This window comes from Toxorhynchites rutilus, chromosome 2 (genome assembly GCF_029784135.1).
Source record: "Toxorhynchites rutilus septentrionalis strain SRP chromosome 2, ASM2978413v1, whole genome shotgun sequence".
NCBI lineage: Eukaryota > Metazoa > Arthropoda > Insecta > Diptera > Culicidae > Toxorhynchites > Toxorhynchites rutilus.
In genome coordinates this window covers 297,545,349-297,572,539 of record NC_073745.1, presented here as the reverse complement: position 1 = coordinate 297,572,539, position 27,191 = coordinate 297,545,349, and the positions used below count along the sequence as shown (strand labels likewise).

Sequence of the window (27,191 nt, the reverse complement as noted above, 5' to 3'; positions counted from 1 at the left end):
AAATTTTATGAGACACTGAAAAATCTAACAAAATCAGAATAACATGACGACCCCTGTCGAGTACTAGTCCTATATCATCAACAATCTTAAGCATAGTTGTCTTGGTACTATTCTTGCTGCAATAACCAGACTGAAACTGGTATAACAAGTTTTTTCCATTCAGATGTTCGCAAATATTTATTTTAGTAATGTACTCAAATACTTTTGATAAATCACAAAGGATGTTGATGGGTCGTGAATTTTCTATGGTGTTCAAATTAGATTTTTTCTTAATTGGTATAATTTTTGCTTCCGGAAAAACGCTTGTTGTAACAATTTTATTAAATAAGTGTGTTACAGGATCGATTAAAAGAGGGCAAATTGCTTTCATGAATTTATTTGGTAGCATGTCCAAACCGAGAGCGTTTGAACTTATGGAGTGTATGGCTTTAATTACATCAAATTGATGAATACTGTCAAAGTAAAAAGCCTCATTGGACCATCCGTTTGATCTTGCGAAGTCATCAAAAAGAGCATGATTCACAGAAAAATTGGCACAGAATTTGTTGTTGATTTCGTTAGCAGTAAAATTACTCGATGGTTGAAATGTTGAACGACCAATTCCAAGAGTTTTTAATTTTTTCCACAAATCCTAAGGCGCTGCATTTGTATTAAGCCAATAAGCAAAATAATTTTGTTTTGCTCTACGAATTAGAAAATTTACCTGCAATTTACCGCAAGATAATCATTGAAATTTTTAGTATTTTTCCATTTCTTATAAAGCAAATCACGATTCACTATAGCCCTACAAATGGATGAATTAAACCAAGAATTGCGCTTCCTGTTACAAGAAATAGTACGTATCGGTACGAATGCATCATGGAGATTGCACAAAACATTGTTGAAAAATTGCAACTGTATGTTAGAGTCATCAATTTGATAAAAAGAGGTCCAATCTACTGAATTAAACGCTTCTACCAATGAATGAAGCTGTATGGCATTGTAATCACGATACTCGATAGTCTTAGGTGTTGGTATGAAACTAAACTCAAGGGATGCAAAAATTAGGACATGGTTGGATAACACAGGTACTTCAATTTGACTAAATCATAACACTTTCGACGGATCATTGATAAGCATTAAATCCAATTCACGTTGAAATCACCCAAAAATAATATATTCTCATAGGCAAAACCATACATAGATAATAAATCCTCCATTGTATCCGAACAGTCCATCTCCGGTGGATTGTATACTGCAGTTATCAGAAGTTTCTCCCTTTGTATGATAACCTCAATACTCATATGTTTGAATAATAGTCAGAAATACATGTTTCTAGAAATTAAATTATATTATGTGAAAATTTTCATTCAAATTTTAACCGACTTCGTGTCTTCTAATCTGATAGAGATTACACTAACGAGTTTGGGACCCTAATTGGAAGTCGCCACCAGACGTCGACACCGCACCACTGTCATCGCGATTAAATATATGAATTATAGCTTACATGTATGCAATGAAAACCGAATCATTGTATGCACAGGTGAAACGGGAACCTTATTGTACGATGATGCGAACATTTTTATACGCACATGGTAAACCGAGCTTTAGTCTTTTGGATTCTTTAATAGTTGGTTCCGATGAATATATAAATTTAAAAGTAAAAAAAAATGTTCTCGTTATATTTTTGTACAAATTTTGTATTTATTTTTTTGACGTGGGACTACTTCTAACCGGAGTATATGGGGGGTTAAACGAAAACATAAACACAGAACATGCAAGAAAAAATGAAAGATTCCGAATGCTTATAACTCGAACATTTCTTAGTGTATCGGGAAGACGTTTGCATTAATTGATGGCGAATATTTCTACGCATCTATCGCAATTAATAAAATGTTATTTTTCATTAGATAAACAATTGAATAACTGTAAAATGTTAAGCGTTATTTAAACGCCCTAACTACCTCGTTTTGATTGGCCCGATTTACGGTTTCCCCAACACAGCCATCATAACCAAGCAGCCTTGGGGAAATCGAAATTGCAAATACATGAAAGTATGGGGACTTTTGTTTTCACCGTAATGTGTTCCCTAACACAGACTTCAAAACCAATCAGTGTTGGAGAAATCGGCATTGCAAACACATGAAAGTCGGGGGTATTTTTGTTCCGATTGAAATGTGTTTCCCTAACGTAGACTTCAAATCCATGGAGTATGGGGAAATTGGTATTGCAAATTAATGCAAGTCGAGGGTATTTTTGACGTAGGACTACGTCTTACATTAAGGGTGCCAAATCAGAAAACAGGTCACGTTTTTATGAAATAAAGTTAACATTAATAACTATTTTTGCTGGGAACGGATTTCAACGATTTGCATACCAATCGAATCGGAAACTTTCTAAGATTTGTTTGATATGCTATACATTACAGTCCCATAATCTGTATATGGTTTAAATTGATGATAATTGGAAGCATTCCCATTTCCCCATACATTTGTTTTGTCCATTTGTGTGCTTTCCCGAACAGAGCTGTCAATAACGAGCAGCATATGCAGCCGCTAGAATAGAAACAGTCGGAAACAAATGAATCATTGGATTTGAAGTCTCCGTAAATAAAGGAAAAGAAGAAGAAGAAAAATAGAAACAACGAGAGGGATAGCGAAAAGAGCATATTTGCGATGTAAGTAAGCTGTCGCTAGCGTATAAGTATTGCTTCTCCTCTGAGAAAAAATCTTAGAACCTTTCTGTGCCCGAAACAACAGAGATCACTTATTGTGACCGTTTTGTGTTTTATGTTTCCCCTCGAGCTGTGAACGCTAGCACATATATCACTTGAAGTTTATCGCTGCAACTTTGTGCATCTGTTAGACGCGTGTTTGATGCTTGTTTAATGGCGATGCACGAAAGATGCCTCTCGTTAAATATTCAGTGCAATGCGTACATTGATATAAAGATACAAATTGCGACATGTGACCAATTAGTGTATTGTTCTTACAAAGACAAGAAAGAATCGTTTCTTCTCGAAATGATCCTACAAAACCACGCAAGCCATTAAAACTTTCTCAGGGTCCCCGGAACTTTTAACTAAAGAGTTATTTATGAACTTTCGACGTATTCGCAAATAATATCCGAAATGATAAACCAACAAATTTAAAAAAAAGATTGCGTAGTCCTACGTCCTAAGCGGTTGTGTCTCGGATACAACCCCTCGAATTTTTTGTTCCAACCGAAATGTGTTTCCCCAACACAGACTTCAGAACCAAGGTGTCTGGGGGAATTGGCGTTGCAAATTCATGCAGGTCGTGGGTATTTTTGTTCCGACTGAAATGTGTTTCCCTAACACATACTTTAAATCCAAGGAGCGTGGGGAAATCGGTTTTGTAAATAAATGTAAACTGCGAGTACTTTTGTACTTGCTTGCCTTTGTGCAGACTAGAATATGTTTCCTTAACACGGTCTTCCAAACTTAGGAACCTGGGAAACTCTAGCAGACATTAGAGGCGAATGAGCTTTCAAGTTTAAAGGCTCTATAATATAAAAAAGTATAAGTTGAAGTTGTTGATTCATGCAAGCAGGGGGTACTTTCCTCACCTATATATTTTACAGATTACAAAAACGGGTACGAACACAACGCTTTGGCTCGGTTATTCAAAATTGCATTGAAGGATATGCCTTCATATCTTCTGCTCACTGAATTTCTGGCACTGAGTGCCTGAAGTTCATCAAATCAAGCGAATTTGCGGTTCGAGAAGTACGTGCACTTGAGAGATGCAAACTTCAGAGGGAAATGTAAAATAAAATAATCGTTTGATAATTCTTCCGTTCACATATTTTGTCCTAGGCATCATACAAAACGTGGAAGGACTGTCATTAACTTTACTTGTAACGAAGAACATAATCTATTACAATGCATGAATTGACCTTACATGGCATTTATTCAATCTTTTTTATTCACAAAGCAAATATATTAAATTCGATTGAATTCGGAAATTGTTTAATTCAATCGAAAATTTAACCAATATTAACAAATGATTGCTAAGCTGAGCTAGTCCCACGTCAACTTTGCGATTATATCATAGCTATAACCCATCCTTTTTTTTATTTAAAAATGCACCAATTATTCAGTATGGCCTTTCATAAAGTTTGTCCAACTTCTCTTCATTAGGCCGTATGAATAAAAACAAAATTCATCTTTACTTTACTTCATTCGAGCAGTCGAGCAGTGAGATTAAGTTTTTACTACGTTTGGTATGAATAAAAGAAACAACAAAGTATTTACTTTTCGAAAATGGATGTTTAGCTGATTTCGTATGAATAAAACAGAATCCATCAAGTATTTACTTCGTTATTATCAAGTATGCTCATGAGCATACTTTGGATCTGAAAATACTATCATTCGTTTTGATGTCATATCCGATTTATGTTTAATGCTGCTATCTTGCGCTTGAAGTTAAACAAGTTAACGATCCGCATTGATGGCATTGAGCTTCGTTTACTAGTTTAGGGGAGCGTAAAAAATTGATTGATTTTCAGGCGGAATGAACACGTTTTTAAAATTTAAATTATGAATGAAAAATAATCTTCCCGTACCAATTTGGCATTCTGTTTAAATAAAAAACACTTTTGTTTGCAGGTGGTGAAAAAATCTTGTACGATATTGTTTTTGAAGACAACTTTATATTATAATGAAAAGTTTCAGTAATGATGTTGGAAATGTATAGACAAAGGGTTAAATAAAAGTCGGAAAAAAATGTTTTGAGTGATTAAATAACATGATGTGAACATTTTCATTCAAATTTTAACATTTGAAAACTGGCTTCGTGTCTTCTAATATGATAGGTATTACACTAACGAGATAGGGACCCAAACTATTGTCCCTAATTGAAAGTCGCGACCAGACGTCGACACTATTCCTTTTTCATCGCGAATTCACGCTTTGTCAAAAAAAAAAAACGTTTTGAAACGAAACCTAAACAATCAGTTGACAGATGTTTGACAAAGTAAAAACTATGTTCGAATTCGAAAATGAAATTAGTAAAGTAAACATTTATTCATACGGATTCAAGTAAATACTAGTAAAGTTTACTTTACTTGGAAACGGGCAGAATAAGTAAATACTTTTTTTTTATTCATACGACCTATTGACTGGATCTAGTATCTAAAGTTAGTTTCCGGAAAGTATCCAAAATATTCATTTTTCATTGCTATCATCGCCATCCTTGTTTCACAGTTTTCCAAATTCTTTGGGAATTCGGAAATAACTCAAATTTGCACGTTTTCAATTGCTTCTTGAGTCCTCGGACAAAATACTCTGCAGATGGTATTTTCATTGAAACACGTTGAAGTAGTAAATATTATACAATTTTGAAAATGAACCTCCGACCATCAAAAACTGCATGTGGAAAAGGATGGAGCGGTTGAAAATTTGTCGGACATCATTAAGTGCGCAGTTAAGTTTTTTCTAAGGTCAACGACTACAAAATACAGGAACATTTTTTGATTAGGCTCCCGATGGTCCAAATGATGGATTTATGTTTCACACCCTCCATCAAACTTTTTCACCGCTGTTGTGTCCATTTTATTTGATGATGAACGCCAATTTGTTTATACCGGCTTCTTGTTTCCAACTGTTTCCTGAGTTTGTTTTAAGAGTCGCTAAACGATTGCCGAATACTTTTTCTTTGGGTACGAGTTACACCTTGTTGGTCATTTTCTCATAGTGAAAGTAAGTGAGGTCTGGCCAAAACAACATAGAATAAAAGGCAACAAGCGTTTTTGAAAACAATTCGCTACATAATTGTTATGGTTGGCAGTGCCAGTGATAACGAAAGTATTTTTTGGGGAACATAAAACATTTTTTCTGCTTAAAGTCATCTTAAACCTTTCTTCAAAACTCTTTCTAACATCGATTGGCTGTCACGGTAGCTTTGTGTATTGATTTTGAAATGCTGTTCTTACTGTTTTTACACTATTTTGAATGAAAAGAAAATGGCGAAACGCACAGACCTTCTAAATTACCTCATGTGCTAAAGTTTTTCAAATGCCGTTTCAATAAAACCTTGCCAAATTTGAGTAGATCAATTGTTTATCGTTCCATCCAATAGCCATTCATAATCCAGCTCATACTCAATAAGCTAAGTCTACCAATGAAGCTTACTGTGCACCCGTGGGCGAGTGGTTAGCGTCTCACATTATCATGCCGGGTGTTCGGGTTCGATTCCCGTTCTGGCCGGGGGATTTTTATTCAAAGAAATTTACTTCGACTGGCACTGTGGTAATTCTAGAGCTTGCTCCTCGGAATACATACGAGACGTGTTATTTGGCTTAAGAAATCTCAACTAAGTATTAATAAATGACGCTAGTTAATGCATACGTTGGGACGGCAAAAGTTCCACAGCCATTCCGTTAACGCCATTCAATGAAGCTTAAATACTTTTTTTAACTATTCATAATGTACCCAACAAACAATCATTAGCTGTTATTAAACGAGTCAGTTGAATAATGGTCGAACAATAGTATTGAGTGCTTAAAAAGACGATATGCTGGACTATACTATCTTGATAAAAAAGTTCACGGAATCGCCACCGTGTGACACTCTCAGTCACCCGTTTTAATTTTTTTTTTGTAAGTTGGTACATCTGTCATTGACATTCTAAAAAAATTGTAGTGTGATAGTTTTACATTTCTAAAAGTTACGCTGTATTGAGTACATCTGCTATTGTGCGTGCCTCGATTTTGTACAATTTGCAAAATTTGAAAAATCAATCGTTATTCGTGAACATTTGGCTTAAAAACGAAACGAATACCATTCAGCAACCACCGAATTCACCTGATTTGGCTCCGTGCGACTTTTTCTTATTCGAACCACTCAAGAAACCACATTTCAGAGGTGAGATGGCGCTGATGACCATAACTCAAATCGAATAAAGGGTGTGTCACATCAAATTGCATCACGGAAAAAACGCTGTAGAAATTTAATTTTTAGGAATTATATCTTCAGCTTTCGCTTATAATCAGATAAGCGTGTATAGATCATGTTGGCCATGCTTCACTGTCAATTTTTCGTAAATTTGGAAAAATGTCGTCAAACGAAAAAGAACGTCGTGAATTAATCCTGCGCACTCATTTCGAAATTTCGGAGTTGTCATATCGGGACATCGGTAAGATGCTGGGAATCGTCCAATCCACGGTCAGCAGAGTACTAAAACGATACTTCGAGAACCTAACCATCGACCGGAAGGTGAAGAACGGCAAAAATGGATGCTCCGTCAGTGAAAAAGATCACAAGCGCGTCGTTAAGCAGTTTAGACGTGATCCGAGAAGTTCGGTCCGGGATGTCGCCAATAAGCTGAATTTGTCAAGTTCATTCGTCCAGCGGACCAAGCAGCGGGAGGGCCTGCGTACATACAAGGTTCAGAAGGCTCCTAACCGCAACGAATGGCAAAACATGGTGGGGAAGACGCGAGCCCGGAAGCTGTACACCGAAATGCTGACGAAGCCGCATTGCCTGGTAATGGACGACGAAACCTACGTCAAAGCGGACTTTCGTCAGCTGCCGGGCCTGTTGTTCTTCTCCACAGAAACTATCCAAGTTTGCCAAAAAGTACATGGTGTGGCAAGCGATCTGCTCTTGCGGAAAGCGGAGCGCCCCCTTCGTGATGACCGACACGGTAAACGGGCAGGTTTACCTTAAGGAGTGCCTACAGAAGCGCTTACTACCACTATTGAAGCAGCACGAGGGCCCGACCATCTTCTGGCCGGATCTCGCTTCGTGCCACTATTCAAAGGACGTGTTGGAGTGGTACGAAGCCAACGGGGTCATCTTCGTGCCAAAGGAAATGAACCCGCCCAACGCGCCGGAGCTTCGCCCAATAGAGAAATATTGGGCGATTATGAAGCAGGCCCTCCGGAAGAACCCAAAAGTTGTCAAATCGGAGGCGGACTTCAAGAGAAAATGGATTTCTGTTCAAAAAAACTACAACCTGACGTTGTACAGAACCTTATGGACGGGGTAAAGAGGAAGCTGCGAGCATACGGGCTTGGGCTCGAAGTATGAATAAAAAGAAAATGCTAAAAGTTGTTTAATAGTTTTTATTTTACTGTCTAATATTTTCAAAAGGATCGGTCTACTGGGCGAATTTCTACAGCGTTTTTTCCGTGATGCAATTTGATGTGACACACCCTTTATTATAAATGTTGCAAGGATTGGATCAAACGCTGGCATAAGTGCGTTTCAGTCGATGGGGAGTACTTTGAAGGGGAAAGTTCGACAATTTTGTAGTCCCAGTTATTTGAGACTTCTTTGTAGAACAAAGTTTTTTGACGTAGAACTACGTCTTTCCTTAAGGGTGCCAAATCAAAAAACAGGTCACGTTTTTATGAAATAAAGTTAACGTTAATAACTATTTTTGCCGCGAACGGATTTTGACGTTTTACATACCAAACGAATCGGAAATTCCCTAAGATTTGTTTTTTATGCTATATATTACAATCCCCTGGTGGTTACAATGGTTTAAATTGATGAAAGCTTGAAGCATTTCTATTCTCCCATACATTTGTCATTTGTGAGCATCCCTACCCATGCCGTCAATAACGAGCAACTTATTGACGATCAACGAAGAGGAATGATTCAAAGTCTCCGTGAACAAAGAAAATAAGAAGAAGAACGAAAGAGAATATTTGCCTAGAGCATAAATATTGGATCTAGAAACTTTCAGTATCGTTCTAGATACGAAGCAATGTATGGGGAATCATCAGTCTAAGCTATCATCGGCTCACCAAGAAAATAATTGGAATTTTGTGTGTGATTTGGTTTCGCATGACAGTGATAAACTATCTCCACCAAGGATGACAGCTACGCCAATCGAGGCCAGAAATATTAATAGAAAGGGCTTCTGTTGAGAAGAGCACAAAGCTGAGGACTTGAACAAAATAACAGCGTAGTTCTACGTCAATAATGTGGTCGTGCCTTGGACACAACTACCTATATTTTTCAATCTCTTGAAATAACTGATATAGCGTATTTTTTTCTATATTGCGTTAGGGACAACATGAAAAAAACTGTTTTTTGCTCTAACTTTTATATTTCAAATTCTACATACAAACTGTCTTCAAAAGACTTTTAGAGCTTACTAATACAAACATTTTGCGATGCAGAGCTTGTCAATATCTCAACTTCACTTAAAGTTATTGATATTTCTTCCCAAAAAATACGCTCTCTGCAATTGTTTGTCATTCTTTCTGGGGCAAACATTACAAAAAGTTTATTGGCTTCATTTGAAACTATGCTCTATGCTCACTCTATATGATTTGTGATTTCCAAAACTATGTTATTTTTCGAGTTTAAGTAAATTAAAATTTAAACAATGGATTTTTGGGTAAAAAACCATCAATAACTTTGAGTAGGATTAGGATATTGACAAGCTCTGCATCGCAAAATGTTGGTCTTGATAAGCTCTAAAAATCGTACAAAGACAGTTTTGATGTAGATAATGTAGTTTTGATTCTATGAAATATAAAAGTTAGAGCAAAAAAACGGCTTTTTTATGGTCACTCTAAACTCATGATTTCAATTTTAATTTACTCAAATACAAAAAAAAACATATCTTCGAAAATCACATGTTATATAGAGTGAAATTTGTTCTTTAAAATTCCGTCAACAAACATTTTTTATGTTTGCCACAGAAAGAATGGCAAGCAAAAAAGAGGGTGTATTTTTTGGGAGAAATATCAATAACTTTGAGTGAAGTTGAGATATTGACAAGTTCTGCACCGAAAAATGTTTGTATTAGTATGTTCTAAAAGTCTGTCGAAGACAGTTTGTGTATAGAATTTGAGATATAAAAGTTAGAGCAAAAAACAGTTACTTAGAAAAAAGACGCTTCCGACGCAATTTGCGAAACCAAAAGCAATTATCATCGATTTCTCGGTAGACTGAAGTTTCTCGATTAGGGCAGTGGAATCCGCTTTGCTCTCACTTTGTTTCTCTGTATTTGTTAACATTGTTTTGTCGTCAGTAATTCCCTATTTTGTTTACTTTGTGTTTATATCAAATATTTCATTTGTATTATTCTTCGAAAACCTGGAATCCCCAACTGGGAACCTTCGGGACTCTTCCGTATACATAATTTTTTGTTACGATTTTCGTTTTTTGAAGTCTTTTTCTGTTCTGCACAACCCTACAAGAAAAATATTGAATACAACCCCAACTGCTCGTATGCAAACTTTCGTGCTCAATGACAGCTAAGTTTGCATGCAACTCATCATATGCGCCGAAGCAGTGTCCACCCACTTGCATACAAACTCAATTCGTTTCACATCGCTTCTCTGACGATCCTTTTTCGATACGCATTTTCGTTCACTTGGTTGTTTTTTCTCTTTTTCTCTTTTTTCTCTCTTTTTAACCTCCCCATCCATGACCCCGTTTGGTGTGTGTGGTTTTCTTTCTTTCTTTTTTGCTTATTGTAGATCCCGAAAACACTAAACTTATCCAGTCTTATGAAAGTACGCACGCGAAAAATTGTCGAGGGTTAATAGAAAAGCGTGCCCATACGATAGACGATTTTATGCGAGGTAAAATGTCCGACAAGAATCCTGCAAAAAAAAGTATTAATGCAATAATTTAAAAAAAAACCCTAAATAATCGTAGTAGGACTTTTTCATCATACTGCAACTGTTTCAGTGCATAAAACTATAGATGCAGAACTCGTTTCAACCTTCAGCAGAAGGTTTCTTTCAATGCACAAAAAAAAACATTCGTGAATTAGTAGAATTCACTACTAGAACAGACGTCACTTGGATTTATGACACTCCTAAGTGATCTGCAAAAGCTATCCCTGTTTCTTCCTCAACATTTCAACTTTTGTCAATATGTTTTCTTTTCATTTCGCTTTCACTGCTTTTAGTTTCTTTTTCCCTCTCGTCAAATTATTTTTCCTGTATGTTTTATGTGTGCGTGTTTAGGCAGGTTTCCGGTTTTTGTGCATGCATCGCTGCTTAGCTTCTTCGTACTCGATTTTTGATTTTCAACAACCATTACTTTCCACTTTTCGTTTCATTGCAGTTTGACCAGAGTTTGAAGACAAACCAGAGTTTTATTTTGTTTCAGCCGCATTTTATTCAAAGCAAATCACGTTTTCAAAAAAAAAAAAAAATAAACAAATCAAAAATAGACAATCAAACAAACGCTTCTCGTAATAAAGTGCCGATTGCCAAAACATAAAACAAAAAAGACAAACAAAGCATCCAAATGCTAGCCAAAGCTCACATACCAGGCGGGCTTTTTCCTAATTCTGTACAAAAAAAAAACAAGTTTGCGATTATTTGCCTACTAGAATTCTATACAAAATTCTATATTCCGAATTGGTCGATAGCCAGGTGAGTATCGATTGAGATCGATGTGCGTCTGATAAATGTTTTTTTGCTGTCTGTTTGTACATACGATTTGCTGTGGAATGCTTCCATGTGTGTAGAAAGTCTGGAACTCTAACTCGGTTGTAAATTTATATTTTCTCTCGGCAGGAAATTTCCTGATATGTGGAACTCATTACCCTTCTTCATAGTCAGTCATAGATTTTCCTCTTCTGTTCTGTCCCTCATTAGCCCACATAAACATATCGCTCGTGATGATCAAATGAACAGCCGCTATACTCCGTAGAACGATTGCTGCCCTTCAGTCGGTGTTCTTGTGGCAAAATTAAGCAATTAGAAAATGGAGACACCTGGTTTGCAATATGCAGGCTAATTGAATTGAGGTTGTTGTGTGTTTGCTACAGCGCGCTAAAACTGAGTATAGCGACATCACGCCACACGTGCGTCGTCCCGTCAGCCAACAGCCAGCACCTTTTCTCACGCCGAATCACGCGCTCTTGACGAGCAAGGCGAACGTTTAATCACACTAATTGACCACATCTAGAATTATTGATTTCTGTCGAACGTTTCAATTTTTTCCCCTCGAGAGATAGCTCTACATAGTACGAAGTTCCTAGTTTAGTTGAGCCAATGATATTCCAATAGTGACTTCTCTACCTAAATTGAGAATAATTAGGCATTCCCAGAATTACTTAGTACTCATGGCAGCAAAATAATATCCTGTATCGAATGAGAAATTCTAAGGCATGATCAGGTAGTGTAATTTTCACTTCCACCAGTAACTTAATGGCGACTGTGCACTATACTCTTTTCCATACGTTCAAAATAATAAAAAAACACCTTTTCGTGCTACTCTATCCCTTTATTGCTTGAGCCTGTGTGTAAATCATCGTTTCTCGTTGATTAGATTCATGTTGTAAATATATATATATTTGTGTACATATATAACCGATCTGGCCTTGGTCTCCAACTCTGATTGTATCCGTGAATAAGATATTCTCTATTTAAAAAAAAAAGCCAACCCGTTTACCCCAAACCGCCACACAGATCTGTGCTAAACCGTTTTCCCTTCTCTTCCCGCTGCGTGGGGTTACCTGGTTACCCTCACGTTGTCGTCCCGCTCGCAGGACCCACGGGCCACCACGCGCGACAGTATTTCCCGTACGTTTCGTCCGAGAGCGATCTACAACGCTACAAAGCAGTGCCACTAAAGCAGAAATCAAGCCACGAGCCGCGAACCAGTTCATCACTTTCTAATGTGCCTTCAGACTCTACTAAAACTAAGGTAATTACAAACATATCTTCTCTGGCGATACAAATTGCTTTAAAAAAGCGCGCAAGCCGCTGACTGATGCATTGTGCGTGTTGTTTTTTTCTTCGATATTCCGATGTTTGCTCAGGATAATGGATCAGCGAAATATTTTCAGGGAACAAGACAAACAATAAATATGGGTGAGAAAGTAGCACAGGTAAGTGGGCAGCTATTGTTTATCGCAACTGAATTGATTGTTCATCCACGGTGGCTATCCATTGATGAGATAATGTATCTTTTTTGGTTTATGAATCCAAGGTCATAAAACAAAATCCGATGCCCGAAAACCAAAATTCAACGTAAACATCTACACCCAAAATTGATTCTTAGCTCATGTTTCGTCATCTCGATTTATTACATTAAATGACATAACATAACAGAAAATTTCATGACTCACAAATACTGGTAAGCATTTGTATAATATACATGGTACAGCAATATTAGATCAATACGAGCGAGCGAAACAAAAGATAAAGAGGCTTTCCGAATACTTTGCCACATACACGGCCCAGACCAAGATAGATATTGTTCTCCTTCATGCGCTCCTTTTTTACTGTTAGAAAACACTTCCCAACTTCATTTTATAGTCAGTTGCAATATTATCACGTATTTGCTAAACAACTGCTGAAGCATCATCAGCCATGTGGATAGCGTGGTCGTGTAAGATAGCTTTGCATTCCATCCGGCGTTGGTTCGATCCCCATTGACGTCGTATGGGCTTTTTTTTGCACAATCCCAAATGGAATGAGAAAAGAAAACAGAAAGAGATGTCTGCACGCATACATACAAATCATTTTTAAGCTTTTGAAACAACTCATTATTTGTTCATTTGACTCTCCAGCACACTAAATGGCATCATTTCTGCCAAAGATGACATGTTTTCTGCCAACGCTAGTTTGGGTGTAGATGCAACATTAAACAGAATAGATGGATCAAATAGCTTTCAATTTCCCAGGGAGATCTATAGTAAAGTGCTTTCTTTAAATCACTCTTTCTTGGATGAACCAGAATGGACGAGAAGTTTACGTAGCAACAGCGCGCTTTCACATAATTGTCCGACGCACAGAAAATTTGATTATTCGTGACATTCAAATTACGAGACAAAGGCAAGAGATCGGTGTCGAAAATTCATATATGTTAACTCGGAACCTCATTCAGCTCGCGCAGTCCGAAGACATCGGTCGCAAGCTGTGCAACTTGCGGAGAGCAACATGTGGGGGAATCCTGCAGTGCGACTGAGCATAAGTGTCCATATTGCGGGGGATCCCCACACGTGCTCTCAGCTTGTGAAACTTACTCGCTGGGAGAAACAGAAGCGCTCTTTGAAGGAACGCTCGAAACGCACTTTTGCGGATATTTTAAAAGGCGCTTCTCCACTAGCCCAACAACAATCAATCAACACCCAAATGTCTTCGCCACGTTGCCCGTTGACGAAATGGAAGCGGACACAGCTAACGGGGGCACACCGTTCATTTTCCAAGGGAATCCCCGGCGCAAAAATGTGACCACTCCCAAAGTTCAAGGACAAGCCCCTCCGGTTATACCTCCTGTTAGCATGCCTAAAAAATCGAGTGCAGCGGACAAGCAAAATCAGGTTCCTCCTGGCTTCCGTGGGAATAGTTCACCTTTGAACGGCCCAGCACTCGAGGGGACATCAAAAACCCCAACTGTCCCTGTTTTTCCGTCCAGTTCAACTTCCCAATCAGGATTTATAAAGTTGACTGACCTTGTGGATCAAATCTTCACGTGTTTTAACGTTTCCGACTCCATCAGAACCATTGTCATCTCAATGCTTCCAGTGTTAAAGACAATTTTGCAGCAATTGATGCAAACATGGCCCCTCCTTGCAACGATTATCTCTCTTGATGTCTAATTCAAATAGAGAGGTCGGAGATATCACTGTTTTACAGTGGAATTGTCGTAGTCTTATCCTTAAATTGTATACTTTCAAATTTTTAATTCATAAATTCAATTGTAATGTTTTTGCTCTGTCCGAAACCTGGCTCTCTTCTCAAAATGATCTCTCTTTCCACGATTTTAATATAATACGCTTGGACCGCGATGACAGATACGGAGGGGTACTATTGGGGATTAATAAGTGCCACCCATTTTTTAGAATTGAACTTCCACCTATTGGAGGGATCGAAACTGTTGCTTGTCATGCAAACATCAGAGGCAAAGACCTCTGTATTGTCAGCTTGTATTGGCCTCCGAGAGCTACAGTTAGCCGCAAGCAACTTATTGACATGTGCTCACTCCTTCCTGAGCCACGATTGATCTTGGGAGACTTCAACCCTCACGGAACTGCCTGGGGGGAACAGTACGACGACAATCGTTCATTGTTGATATATGACCTTTGTAACAGCTTCAATATGACCGTTTTGAACACTGGGGAAACAACACGTGTACCTAAACCTCCTGCTAACCCAAGTGCTCTTGACCTCTCGCTTTGCTCGAATTCACTATCGTTAGATTGCAAGTGGAATGTAATCCAGGAACGGTAGTGATCACTTGCCAATCAAAATTTCCATCACCATTGGGTCGAATTCTTCTGAATCTATGAACATGGCATATGACCTCACAAGACACATTGACTGGAAAAAATATGCGGACGCGATTGCTCTAGCCATCAATTCCAGAGATGGTTTGCCTCCATTGGAGGAGTATAACTTCATTTCTCGTTTGATCTATGACAGCGCGGTTCGCGCTCAAACGAAACCCATCCCAGGCTCCACTATTCGTCGAAGGCCTCCCAATCCATGGTGGGATAGCCAATGTTCCAAGCTTTATCAGGATAAATCGAACGCATTTAAATCTTTTCGAAAACGTGGAACCATTGAGAATTTTCAAACGTATTTGGACCTTGAAAATCAATTTAAAAACTTGATCAAAGGGAAAAAACGTGCTTATTGGCGAACTTTCGTGGGAGGTTTGTCACGAGAAACGTCAATGAAAAAATTATGGAAAGTGGCTCGAAACATGAGAAATCGCTCTTCATCGAATGAAAGCGAAGAATATTCACATCGATGGATTTTTAAATTTGCACGGAAAGTTTGTCCCGATTCCGTGCCTGTACAAAAAATTGTTCGAGATATACCACAAGATAGGTGCGATCTTGATTCCGAGTTTTCGATGGTAGAATTCTCTCTTGCTCTCCTTTCATGTAACAATTCTGCTCCGGGATCGGATAGAATTAGGTTCAACTTGCTGAAAAATCTCCCTGATGTGGCGAAACTTCGCTTGTTGAACTTATTCAATCGGTTTCTGGAGCATAATATTGTTCCAGATGATTGGAGACAAGTACGAGTTATAGCTATTCAAAAACCCGGAAAACCCGCGTCCGACTTCAATTCGTACCGCCCAATAGCAATGCTGTCTTGTATACGGAAATTGTTGGAGAAAATGATCTTGTTTCGCCTTGATCGTTGGGTTGAAACGAATGGCTTACTCTCAGATACACAATATGGGTTCCGCAGGGGCAAGGAGAAGAATGATTGTCTTGCGTTGCTTTCTTCAGAAATTCAAATGGCTTACGCCGAAAAAAAACAAATGGCTTCAGTATTCTTGGACATAAAGGGGGCCTTCGATTCTGTTTCAATAGAGGTTTTGTCGGACAAATTGCACTCTCGGGGTCTGCCGCCTCTATTGAATAATATGTTATATAACTTGCTTTGTGAGAAACATTTGAACTTTTCTCACGGAGATTCGGCAGTAAGTCGGGTCTCTTACATGGGCCTCCCCCAGGGCACATGTTTAAGCCCCCTTTTGTACAACTTCTATGTAAGCGACATCGACAATTGCCTTACACAAAATTGCAGCCTAAGACAACTTGCAGATGATGGAGTGGTGTCTGTCGTAGGATCAAACGAATCCGACCTGCAAGGACCCTTACAAGATACTTTGAACAATTTTTCAACCTGGGCCATTGAGCTAGGGATCGAATTCTCCACGGAGAAAACAGAGATGGTGTTTTTTTCTAGCAAGCATAGACCAGCAAAACCAAAGCTTCAACTTTTGGGTAAACCGATCACTCATGCTATGTCATTCAAGTATCTTGGGGTATGGTTTGACTCCAAATGTACTTGGGGGGCCCATATTAGGTATCTGAGTAAAAATGCCAACAAAGAATAAACTTTCTCCGTACAATTACCGGCACCTGGTGGGGAGCCCACCCCGAAGATCTTATAATGTTGTATCGAACAACTATTCTCTCAGTGATGGAGTATGGCAGTTTCTGTTTTCAATCAGCTGCCAAAACACACCTCATTAAACTCGAGCGAATTCAGTATCTTTGTCTCCGTATCGCGTTGGGATGTATGCCCTCAACGCATACCATGAGTCTCGAGGTTTGGCAGGCCTACTCCCACTAAAAGATCGCTTCAATTTATTATCTCTTCGGTTCTTCATCCGGTGTAAGGTCATGAACCCATTGGTGATCGGAAATTTTGAGCAGCTGATCGGACTAAATTTTCATTCTGGATTCATGACTTCATATCATGAATTCATCTCCATGCAGGATGATCCTTCTTCGTATATTCCCAACCGTATTTGTTTTCCTGACTACATCAATTCCTCTGTACATTTTGATCTGTTCATGAAGGAGAAAATCCATGGAATTCCAGATTATCATCGATCGGGGATCGTTCCTACGATCTTCAATGCAAAATATGGGCGTATCAATTGTGATAATATGTACTTTACTGATGGGTCCTCTATGAATGAGTCAACAGGATTTGGAGTGTTCAACGAATTTTTTAGCACCTCCCACAGTTTTCAGAATCCTTGCTCAGTGTATATTTCTGAATTGGCAGCGATACACTGGGCGCTGGACAGCGTCGCCTCACGACCTGTTGAACACTATTACATTGTAACGGATAGTCTTTGCTCTGTCGAAGCTATCCGTTCAGTGAGGCCGGAAAAGCACTCGCCGTACTTCCTTGAGAGAATACGAGAAATTTTGAGTGCTTTAACCAGACGCTATTATGTCATTTCCTTTGTCTGGGTCCCTTCACATTGCTCAATTCCTGGTAATGAGAGGGCTGACTCATTGGCAAAGGCAGGTGCAATTGAAGGCGATATTTATCAGCGTCAAATCGCCTTCAATTAATTTTATTCTTTAGTCCGTAAAAATACCATCGCTAACTGGCAACTTAAGTGGAACGAAGATGAATTGGGTTGGTGGCTTCATTCGATTATCCCTAAGGTTAGCCTCAAACCATGGTTCAAAAGTCTGGACTTTATTCGCACCTTCTCTCGACTCATGTCCAATCACTGTTCGTTAGACGCGCTACTCTTTCGTTTTAATCTTGCCGATGGCAATATCTGTGCTTGTGGCCAAGGTTACCACGACATCGAACACGTTGTTTGGTCGTGCGAGGTGTATCTTGTTGCCAGATCGAATTTAGAAAACTCTCTTCGGGCCAGAGGAAGACAGCCCAATGTGCCGGTGAGAGATGTGTTGGCTCGGTTAGACCTTGATTACATGTCCCAAATATATGTCTTCTTAAAAGTTATCGATCTTCGTGTGTGATTGTCCTTATATCCTTATATTCTCCTTTTCCTTTTCCTTCGCGAGAAATTAAATCCCTTCTTACTAACAATAGAATAAGGTGAAATGTAAATACGTATTAGATATAAGATAGGCTTAAGAATTGAGTATGATGAATGTGAGTGCGAATGTGAGTGTGAACATTGTCAACATATCCTTATATTCCTTCCTTTTCCTGAAACAAAATGTCACCCTTCTAAATTCGAGCAAACCGCGAGAAATCGGTTCTCTACTTCATTAACACTAGAATTAATGAAAAATGTTTATATATACTTGTAACAATACAGATAGGAGTTTGGCTCCTTTAAACTTATGTAACTGAGCCTGTAAAAATAAACGATTTAATAAATAAAAATAAAAAACTCGGAACCTCGAAAACACTTGATACAAGGAGTCATCCATTCAAAATGCAGCTGTTGCAAAATTTGATAGAAAATCAGTCGTGCGGAAATTCAATCATTCTTCAGCATATTTTCCCTTACAGCAAATGGTTGAATTATTACTCTCCAACTAAAGCAATCTGTAGGAGACAATGTAAGTTAGCTGGTACTCCGGATTGTGGATGGGACACTATTGGCGCGAATAGGGAGCAGTCCACATACCACGTGGACAGAAAAAGTACGATTCTGGAAACCCCCTTCCCCCTCCGTGGACAAACGAGGATCCTCCCCTCTTTGTCTACGTGGACATTCCTATCTAATTTCTAGCAATTTATGCAAAAGAATCAGTTAATTTCAACATTCGGTTAAACGAAGCTGTTGAAAATAATTGGTTCTTGGCTCTATTTCAGTTGAAAGGGGCATGCAGATGGGAAATTATGGAATTGTATACCATTCCCCTAGTTCCAGTGACCAGCGATTTATTGAAATTTTGGAGAACTGGTGGGAAAATATCGTTGATTGCAGTAAATTAAATGTAATTGCTGGTGATTTTAATATTGACTGGCTCAATGTACGAAATTCGAATCAATTGAAACAATTATCGCATTATGTCAACTTGAAACAAACTGTTATCGAAGCTACTAGAATTTCTAAACATAGTAGAACTCTGATTGATCACGTCTTTTCAAATGTTGCTACTGTTCATTCTTCGATCGAGGCCAAATTTAAAATAACTGACCATTAGACAATTTTTGTTTACATTGAGAATGAACAGCATGACAGTGATGGAAATAAAGTAAAGATCAAATGTCGAAAACGATATTCTAAAGAAGCCATGTCTCAGCTTGTGTCGGCAAGCCTGGATTTTGTAGCAATGACTGGACATCTGAATGATAAAGCAGCTGTTTTAACTAACATTTTGAGAGAGTGTACGAATAAATAAGTAGTTGAAAAACATATTGATTTGAGCAATTCGAACAGCTGGTACTCTTTGGATCTGATGCGCCTCAAATGCAAAGAGACAAAGAGTACAAAAAGTTTTTGAGAACTTATTCAGAAAACCATTGGAACATGTACACTAGGGTGCCAATGAAAATGGTCATCTCGAGTTTCAAAAAGTTATCCAATAAAAAATGTTCACTACCTCGAAAAAACACCCTATCCCAAATATCAACTCAATCGGACTTAAGGGAGAGTGGCGCAAAGCGGTCAAAGTTTGAGTTTATTGAAAATCGAAAAATCACCCAAGCGGGGAGTAAAGAAAATCGGGGTTTTCGAAATTTTTTTTTGATGCCAAATGTCTTAAAATTGCATGAAACGTCGAGATCTAGTGTCATCTCGATTTTTTTTGTCAAAAATCGACACTCTGGGACTTCTGGGGTTTTTTTGGCATGCGAAACGAAAAGTATGGTTCAGGGTGCCAATAAAAATTGTTATCTCGATTTTTCATTCGGAACTTGCTACGAAATGATTTATTTGCACAATAATATACCCTATGCAAAATATTAGCTCATTCGGACTTCATTTACTGGTGTCACAAATGTTAAAATTTGAGTTTTTTTTTAAAAACGAGAAATCACCGAAAATCGAGGTTTTTTAAAAAAAAAGTTTTGATGCCAAATGTCATAAATTTGCATTATTCGTCGAGATTTACAGTTGTCTCGAAATTTTTTTTGTCAAAAAAAAAAATTGTTTTTTTGGCACTTGGTCGTTTTTCGTCTGAAAAATTGATTTTTGAAAAAAGAAATTTTTTTTGAGATAACTGTAAATCTCAACGTGTCATGCAACTTTAAGACTTTTGGCATCAATTTTTTTTTAAATTTCCACCGATTTTTCGATTTTCAAAAAAATTAAAATTTTAACGTTTGCGACACCAATAAATGAAGTGCGAATGAGCTAATATTTTGCATAGGGTATATTATTGTGCAAATCAACATTTCGTAGCAAGTTCCGAATGAAAAGCCGAGATAACTATTTTTATTGGCACCCTAAACCATACATTTCGTTTCGCATGCCAAAAAAAAAACCCAGAAGTCCCAGAGTGTCGATTTTTGACAACAAAAAAAGTCCCAGAGTGTCGAATTTTGATAATAAAAAATTTCGAGATGACATTAGATCTCGACGTTTCATGACATTTGGCATCAAATTTTTTTTTTCGAAAACCCCGATTTCCTTTACTTCCCTCTTGTGTGATTTTTCGAATTTCACAAAACTCAAACTTTGACCGCTTTGCGCCACTCTCCCTTAAGTCCCATTGAGCTGATATTTGGCATAGGGTGTTTTTTCGAGGTGGTGAACATTTTGAATAGGGTAACTTTTTGAAATTTTAGGGTCGATTTTTTCCCATACATTCATTGGTAGCCTAATGTACACCTTAGCGCGGAACATATTAGGCTGTCAAAAAAGTCCTGCGGTATTTTTTTTGAATTTTCATTTGTTCATAAAATTAGTTACAATCATCTGTTTTAAGTCAAATATGCGCCGTTTTGTTTGATGACTTGTTCCCAACGAGATGCCACCTTCATAATACCCCTGTTATAGAAGCTCGCTTCCTTATTGGCAAAAAACTCGGATAGCCAATTTTCACAGGCCTCTTTTGTGGCTAACTTCTGACTACCTAGCTCGTTCGCCATGGACAAAAACAGGTGGTAGTCACTTGGTGCAAGGTCCGGACTATACGGCGGATGCAAAAGAACCTCCCATCCGAGCTCCCGGAGCTTCTGGCGCGTCACCAAAGAAGTGTGTGGCCTGGCGTTGTCCTGATGGAAGACAATGCGGCCTCTGTTTATCAAAGATGGCCTCTTCTTCATGAGTGCTACCTTCAAGCGGTCCAGTTGTTGGCAGTACAGGTCCGAATTGAGCGTTTGGCCATAGGGAAGCAGCTCATAATAGATTATTCCTTGACAATCCCACCAAATACACAGCAGAACCTTCCTGGCCGTTAATGAGGGCTTGGCCACCGTCTGAGCCGCTTCAGCGGGCTTCGACCACGACCGTTTACGCTTCACGTTGTCGTAAGTGACCCACTTTTCATCGCCAGTCACCATCCGCTTCAGAAACGGGTCGATTTTATTGCGATTCAGCAGCGATTCACATGCGTCGATACGGTCAAAGATGTTTTTTTGCATCAACGTGTGTGGCACCCATACATCGAGCTTCTTTGTGAATCCAAGCTTCTTCAAATGGTTAATAACGGTTTGATGACTTATCCCCAGCTCTTGGCCGATGCTACGGCTGCTACTATGCCGGTCTTTCTCGGCTAATTCAGCGATTTTGTCGCAATTTTCGACGACAGGCCTTCCGGAGCGTGCACATCTTCGACGACCTCTACACCAGAACGAAAACGTTGAAACCATCGTTGTGCGGTGGAAATGGAAACTGTATCGGGTCCATAAACTGCACAAATTTTATTGGCAGCTTGAGATGCATTTTTGCCTTTATCATAGTAGTACTGTAAAATATGTCGGATTTTCTCTTTATTTTGCTCCATATTTGCGACACTATAACTCACGAACGACTTAACCAAACAAAACACCACAAAACACATATTATAGCGCGCAAAAATACCTTTCCAACAAGCTATAGTATGACTCGATACAATGAATACAACTAGAACTACGCGCTTACAACGACACCTCGCGGAAATACCGCAGGACTTTTTTGACAGCCTAATATAAACGAAATCCGTTATAATCGAAACGATGTTTCTCTGCTTGACTGAACTGTGATGTGATAGCACAAAAACGAGACACATATTCACAACGAGAGCATATTGTGAAAAATGATCTAATAACCAACTCATTAATTCATTCGTACGAAATCGTTGCTAAGTGAGTTATAATCACCCAAGCGTTAACCGAATATCTATTATAGTGTTATATCGCACCAAGCAGATCAAAAACTAGCGTGGATTCCATCTTTCTCCCACCCACTGTCTTTCCTAAAATAGCGGTAACGTTTCCTTCCATAGCACCGAGCCCCCCCCAACAATGGAGAAGAGGACGACATATTCGAGCGAAACGGAACCGAATGCTTCGGATTGGAATGATCCCCTCCGTTCGAGAGCGGCGCACGGAAATGGTGTGTACATTCCACGGACCAGGTCGGCGGTAAAAAGCTGACAAAAATATATATTTATGCGCGAATAGGCACACACACACAAAGTGATACTTGAGTGAAAAGAAGACGTCGAAAGAATAATGGCCGCGGTAATGTCGCGTTTCGTGGCATCTGGCAGTGAGGCTCTGAAAGTTGGTCATATCCATTATCCACGTACCTGCATGTGTATGCAAAGACGAAGGTTAGAGGCCTCGTTGAAGTGGGCAACAGTACAACACGTGCTCATGTTCCAAGGCGCATTCCAATTTTGCCGTTCGGGTTGAATGTATAATTAAAATGGAAGACGTCGGCATTTTGTTCCTTCTGACGGACTCCGCTCGTTTTGTAATACAAGCCCCGATTTGTGGGTGGAAACCGAAAAACATAAAAGTTGTCACCCAAATGAAATCGACGCGAAACACAACCGAAAGCTTGGTTATGTTTTGACAAAATTTTCGGTTCGCTGCTGACCGCCTCAGAAATCGTTTCGTCTGAGTTGGTGTGATATATGGGGAGCCTTTAGCTGGATTCCGCCCGAATGTGAAGGGAGCAGCTGTCGGAGCCTTTCCTGCAGGGTTATTTGGCAATGGATGGCTTCACAGGACTTCTATTCTATGTCCATAAATCTTACCCCTGTCCCTGCAGTGAACCCCGCGCACGAATCTGGAACTTAACAGAGTTTTGCTAACACTTTTGCATATTATAAAAGCTTCGTATGCATATTTGTCCCCGTGCACATCGTTCCCACACACAGTGACTTACTCACCGGAGGTCGTTTGTAACCGTGGCAGCATGAGTCGATAATTGAAACGCGGCTAGTTACGAGTGTACAGTGATTCCTATGTGGGGTCAACGTGAATGCGCCCTGCAGCACTCATTCCGATGCTAAGAGGAATGCTTTCATGTGATTAATATGCATAATCTGCCAGCTACTTGTCCTAGCTGGAAGCTTTTAATTAGAGAAAATTACTTTTGCTGCTCTCGCCGATGAGAAGGGTTTTACTAGGAACTCGTAAATACGTAAATAGAGCATCGGTCAGGTTTTTATCGGAGGGACATTTATTTTTCTCTCGTATGCCTTTCGCTGGGACTAGAACTTTATCATTACACATCTGTCTGTATGTTGAGTTCAGTTTACGAACAGTTTAATGTTTTGGTTTCCAAAATCTAACAGGAATGCACAATGGTACTATGAAAATAAAGTTTACGAAAAAAACTTGTTTCTGTATCCATAAAATATTAGTACGGGGAATAAGTAATCCATTATTTTTAAGTGAAATTCAAAACTATTTTAAGTATGCTTCGGATTGTCCGATTTGGGTCAAATATGCACCGTTCTATTCTAAAAGTAGCTTCATAATGTCTCTATCATAGAGGTCCTATTGGCGATAAACTCTAAACTAATAAACTAATTTTTACAATATTCTCTTCATTCCAATTTCTTATCACTCTGAAAGTTTTGCAATGCGTGGAAAAGGTGGTAATCGCTTGGTGCCGGGTCCGGACTATATGGTGGATGCGTAAAAACATCCCAATCAAGCTCTCGGAAATCTGGCCCTGCGTTGTCCTGATGGAACACAAAACCTCTTCTGTTAGCCAGTTTTGAACGTTTCTGGTCAATCGCTAGCTTCAAACGGTCCATTTATTGACAGTAGAGGTCTCAATTGTGCTCGTGCTCCCGTGGCCGAGTGGTTAGCGTCATAACTAACATGCCGGGTGTTCGGGTTCGATTCCCGTTCTGGTCGGGGGAATTTTTCGTCAAAGAAATTTCCTCCGACTTGCACTGTGATCACACGTATTCTCTAGAGCTTGCCACTCAGAATGCATTCAAGGCGTGTTATCCGGCATAGAAATCTCAACTAAGTACTAATAAAAAATGACGCAAGTAATACTACGCTGAGACGGCGAAGTTCCTCTAGGAACGTTAGTGCCATTGAAGAAGAAGAAGAAGAAGAGGTCTCAATTTAGTATATTGCACTAAAATAAAAATTAAAAAAAATTAAAAAAATATTTTTTTATTAAATTAGAAAAAAAATTTAAAAATGAATTAATTTGCACGTATTTTACTGTTTCAGTATCGACACCATACACATCAATAGCAGTTTCAGCGGCGCGGCTTGTATTTTCGCCGTTATAAAAGCAAAAATATAAAATGTACCGAATTTTCTCTTTGTTGACCTCCATTGCACAATGGTGGCATTGCAATCTAGAGCTCGACAGTTATTCTTTCTAGACAAAAACTGTCTTCGACAAAGTTGTTACATATGATAAAGCGCTCATTTTGATGTTGTCATAAATAGGGATACCAAAATTTTCGATGGAAAAATAAATCTAACTTTCTTATCTTCATAGATTGAGGTAGATATGGTTCGACAATGTTTTATAATCGAATATAATCGATATAGCGCTTTTTTCTAAGTTGCGTTAGGGTCACCATGAAAAAACGGATTTTTTTAGTTTTATATTGAAAATTTTACATGCAAACTGTCTTCAGAAGACTTTTAAAGCATACTAAGACAAACAATTTGCCATGCTGAACTTGTCAATATTGTAACTCTACTCAAAGTTATTGATATAACGATTCTATGTGGAATTGCCCTATGACAAAATAAATAGACCATGATTGTGACTGACTGAGATAAATCAGTGCTTTGACTTTTTTTTATCCAAAATATATATTTTTATTAAGGCTCATATGGCGTCAACCTGACGGGGCCGGGAGTTCAATATTTCGACAATGTTTGCCTTATAACTATGTTAGTAATATGTAACCGATTACTCGCGGTTGGCTCGAGGTTAGTATTACAAGTGTTTTCGTAATTGTGATGTTGCTGTCTCCAATGCTCTGTACCTGTGCCCGACACGGGATACTTCTTATTGGGATGCAACTGACCATTAATCAGCAACGCCCCCCTAGGTTGTACCCCATATCTAGCGTGGTGCGTCTTCTCGACTCGAGGAATCCAGGATAGAATGGCCACTAACCGGCGCAAACATCAGCTCGTGTAGAGTTGTCATGAGCGGTACAACCTTTGGCTCTTGTTGAATGATCAGTGGACTGCACAACCTTTGGCCCGTGTATCTGTAAAGAGTGTGTGTATGTATTGCCGCGACTAAGTAAAAGTTTATCGTTTGGATATGAGGGATATGAAACAGGGACACAACGAAGGAAACATCATTAAACGTTGACATCGGCGTTTCTGAGGAACAGGTATAGATGAAGCAGAAGATCAGGATCACGGCTACCTAAGATATCCCGGACGGGGATATCCGATTGTCTGCCTTTTGCTCTCAGTGCTCTAGAGAGCTGAGAGCGAGCAGCATGGAATCGGATACATGAACAGACAATATGCTCGATGTCGTGGTAGCCATCGTCACGACCACATAGATTGTTTGCTGCGAGCCCAATGCGATAGAGATGCGCGTTTAGGTTGTAGTGATTGGACATAAGCCGAGATATCACGCGAATGAAATCACGACCGACATTCAATCCCTCAAACCAAGCTTTCGTCGAAACCTTAGGGATAATCGTGTGCTTTGACTTATCGGAATAAAAACAAAAAGTGCATTCCTTAAAACAAACACATGTTTTATTATACAACGGTGGAAACAGATAAATTCTAAATTGGAAGTAGATCAATCGCACCTTTCGTTTCATAAGAGAGGAATCCATCAATCTTACAATAGATACATCAATGGAATATTTAGAGTCATAACCAGAGATGCCAACCTTCCTATTTTTTCAGGATTTCACAGACTTTTTGGCACTTTTCCTGGTACCCTGACATACACTCAATTTTGCCTGATTTTTGAGAATGATTTCTCCTGGTTTTTGTACGTTTTACTTTATCAGAATGAAAATTAATCATATAAAATATACTAGGATCCCTGTTAATGTTTTTCTGGATTTGATATGAGAACTGTCATAATAGCACACATTATGAATATTCATTCCTCTGCAATTCACTGTAATCATGCTGTAGGTAAGATCTCTACGAAATTCTCTCAATAGCAAGAACTTCAACTCTATGGCTAGCATAAAAAAAAGTCACATGAAATTGGAGTTTTTAAAAAAAATTGCAATCGCAAACAACTATTATTTTCATGAAACGACGAGATCCACTGTCATCTCGATTTTTTTTGGTCAAAAATCGACTCTCTGGGACCTTTGGAATACAAAGTAAAATGTATGGTTTAGGGTGCCAATGAAAATGGCCATTCCGATTTTTCGTTCGGGACTTCCTGTAAAATGTTGATTTAAACGATAAAATATCCTAAACAAAATATTGGCTCAATCGGATTTTATTTACAAGTTTTTTTGAAAACCGAAAATTCATCCAAGGGGGGGAGTACATGAAATCGGGATTCAAAAAAAAAAATGTTGATGCCAAATGTCTCTAAATTGCAAGAAACGTTGAGACTTACTGTTATCAAAAAAAAATTGTGGTTAAAAAATTGACTTTTCAGACAAAAAAAAAGATCGAGTACCAAAAAGTCAATTTCTGAG

At 38.7% G+C, this 27,191-nt stretch overlaps 1 protein-coding gene across 8 annotated transcripts in view; it reads left to right on the top strand.

Moving 5' to 3' along the window:
- LOC129771754 (potassium voltage-gated channel subfamily H member 6) overlaps positions 1-27,191 on the top strand; it is a 405,800-nt gene that overhangs the window by 168,034 nt on the left and 210,575 nt on the right. For 6 of the 8 annotated variants that reach the window (XM_055775755.1, XM_055775760.1, XM_055775754.1 and 3 more), the window contains exons 8-10: positions 10,444-10,548; positions 12,474-12,631; positions 12,747-12,815. In XM_055775755.1, coding sequence (XP_055631730.1) covers positions 10,444-10,548; positions 12,474-12,631; positions 12,747-12,815 — 332 coding nt within the window. The remainder of the gene's footprint in view (positions 1-10,443; positions 10,549-12,473; positions 12,632-12,746; positions 12,816-27,191) is intronic. The other 2 variants (XM_055775758.1, XM_055775761.1) reach the window with 2 other exon arrangements.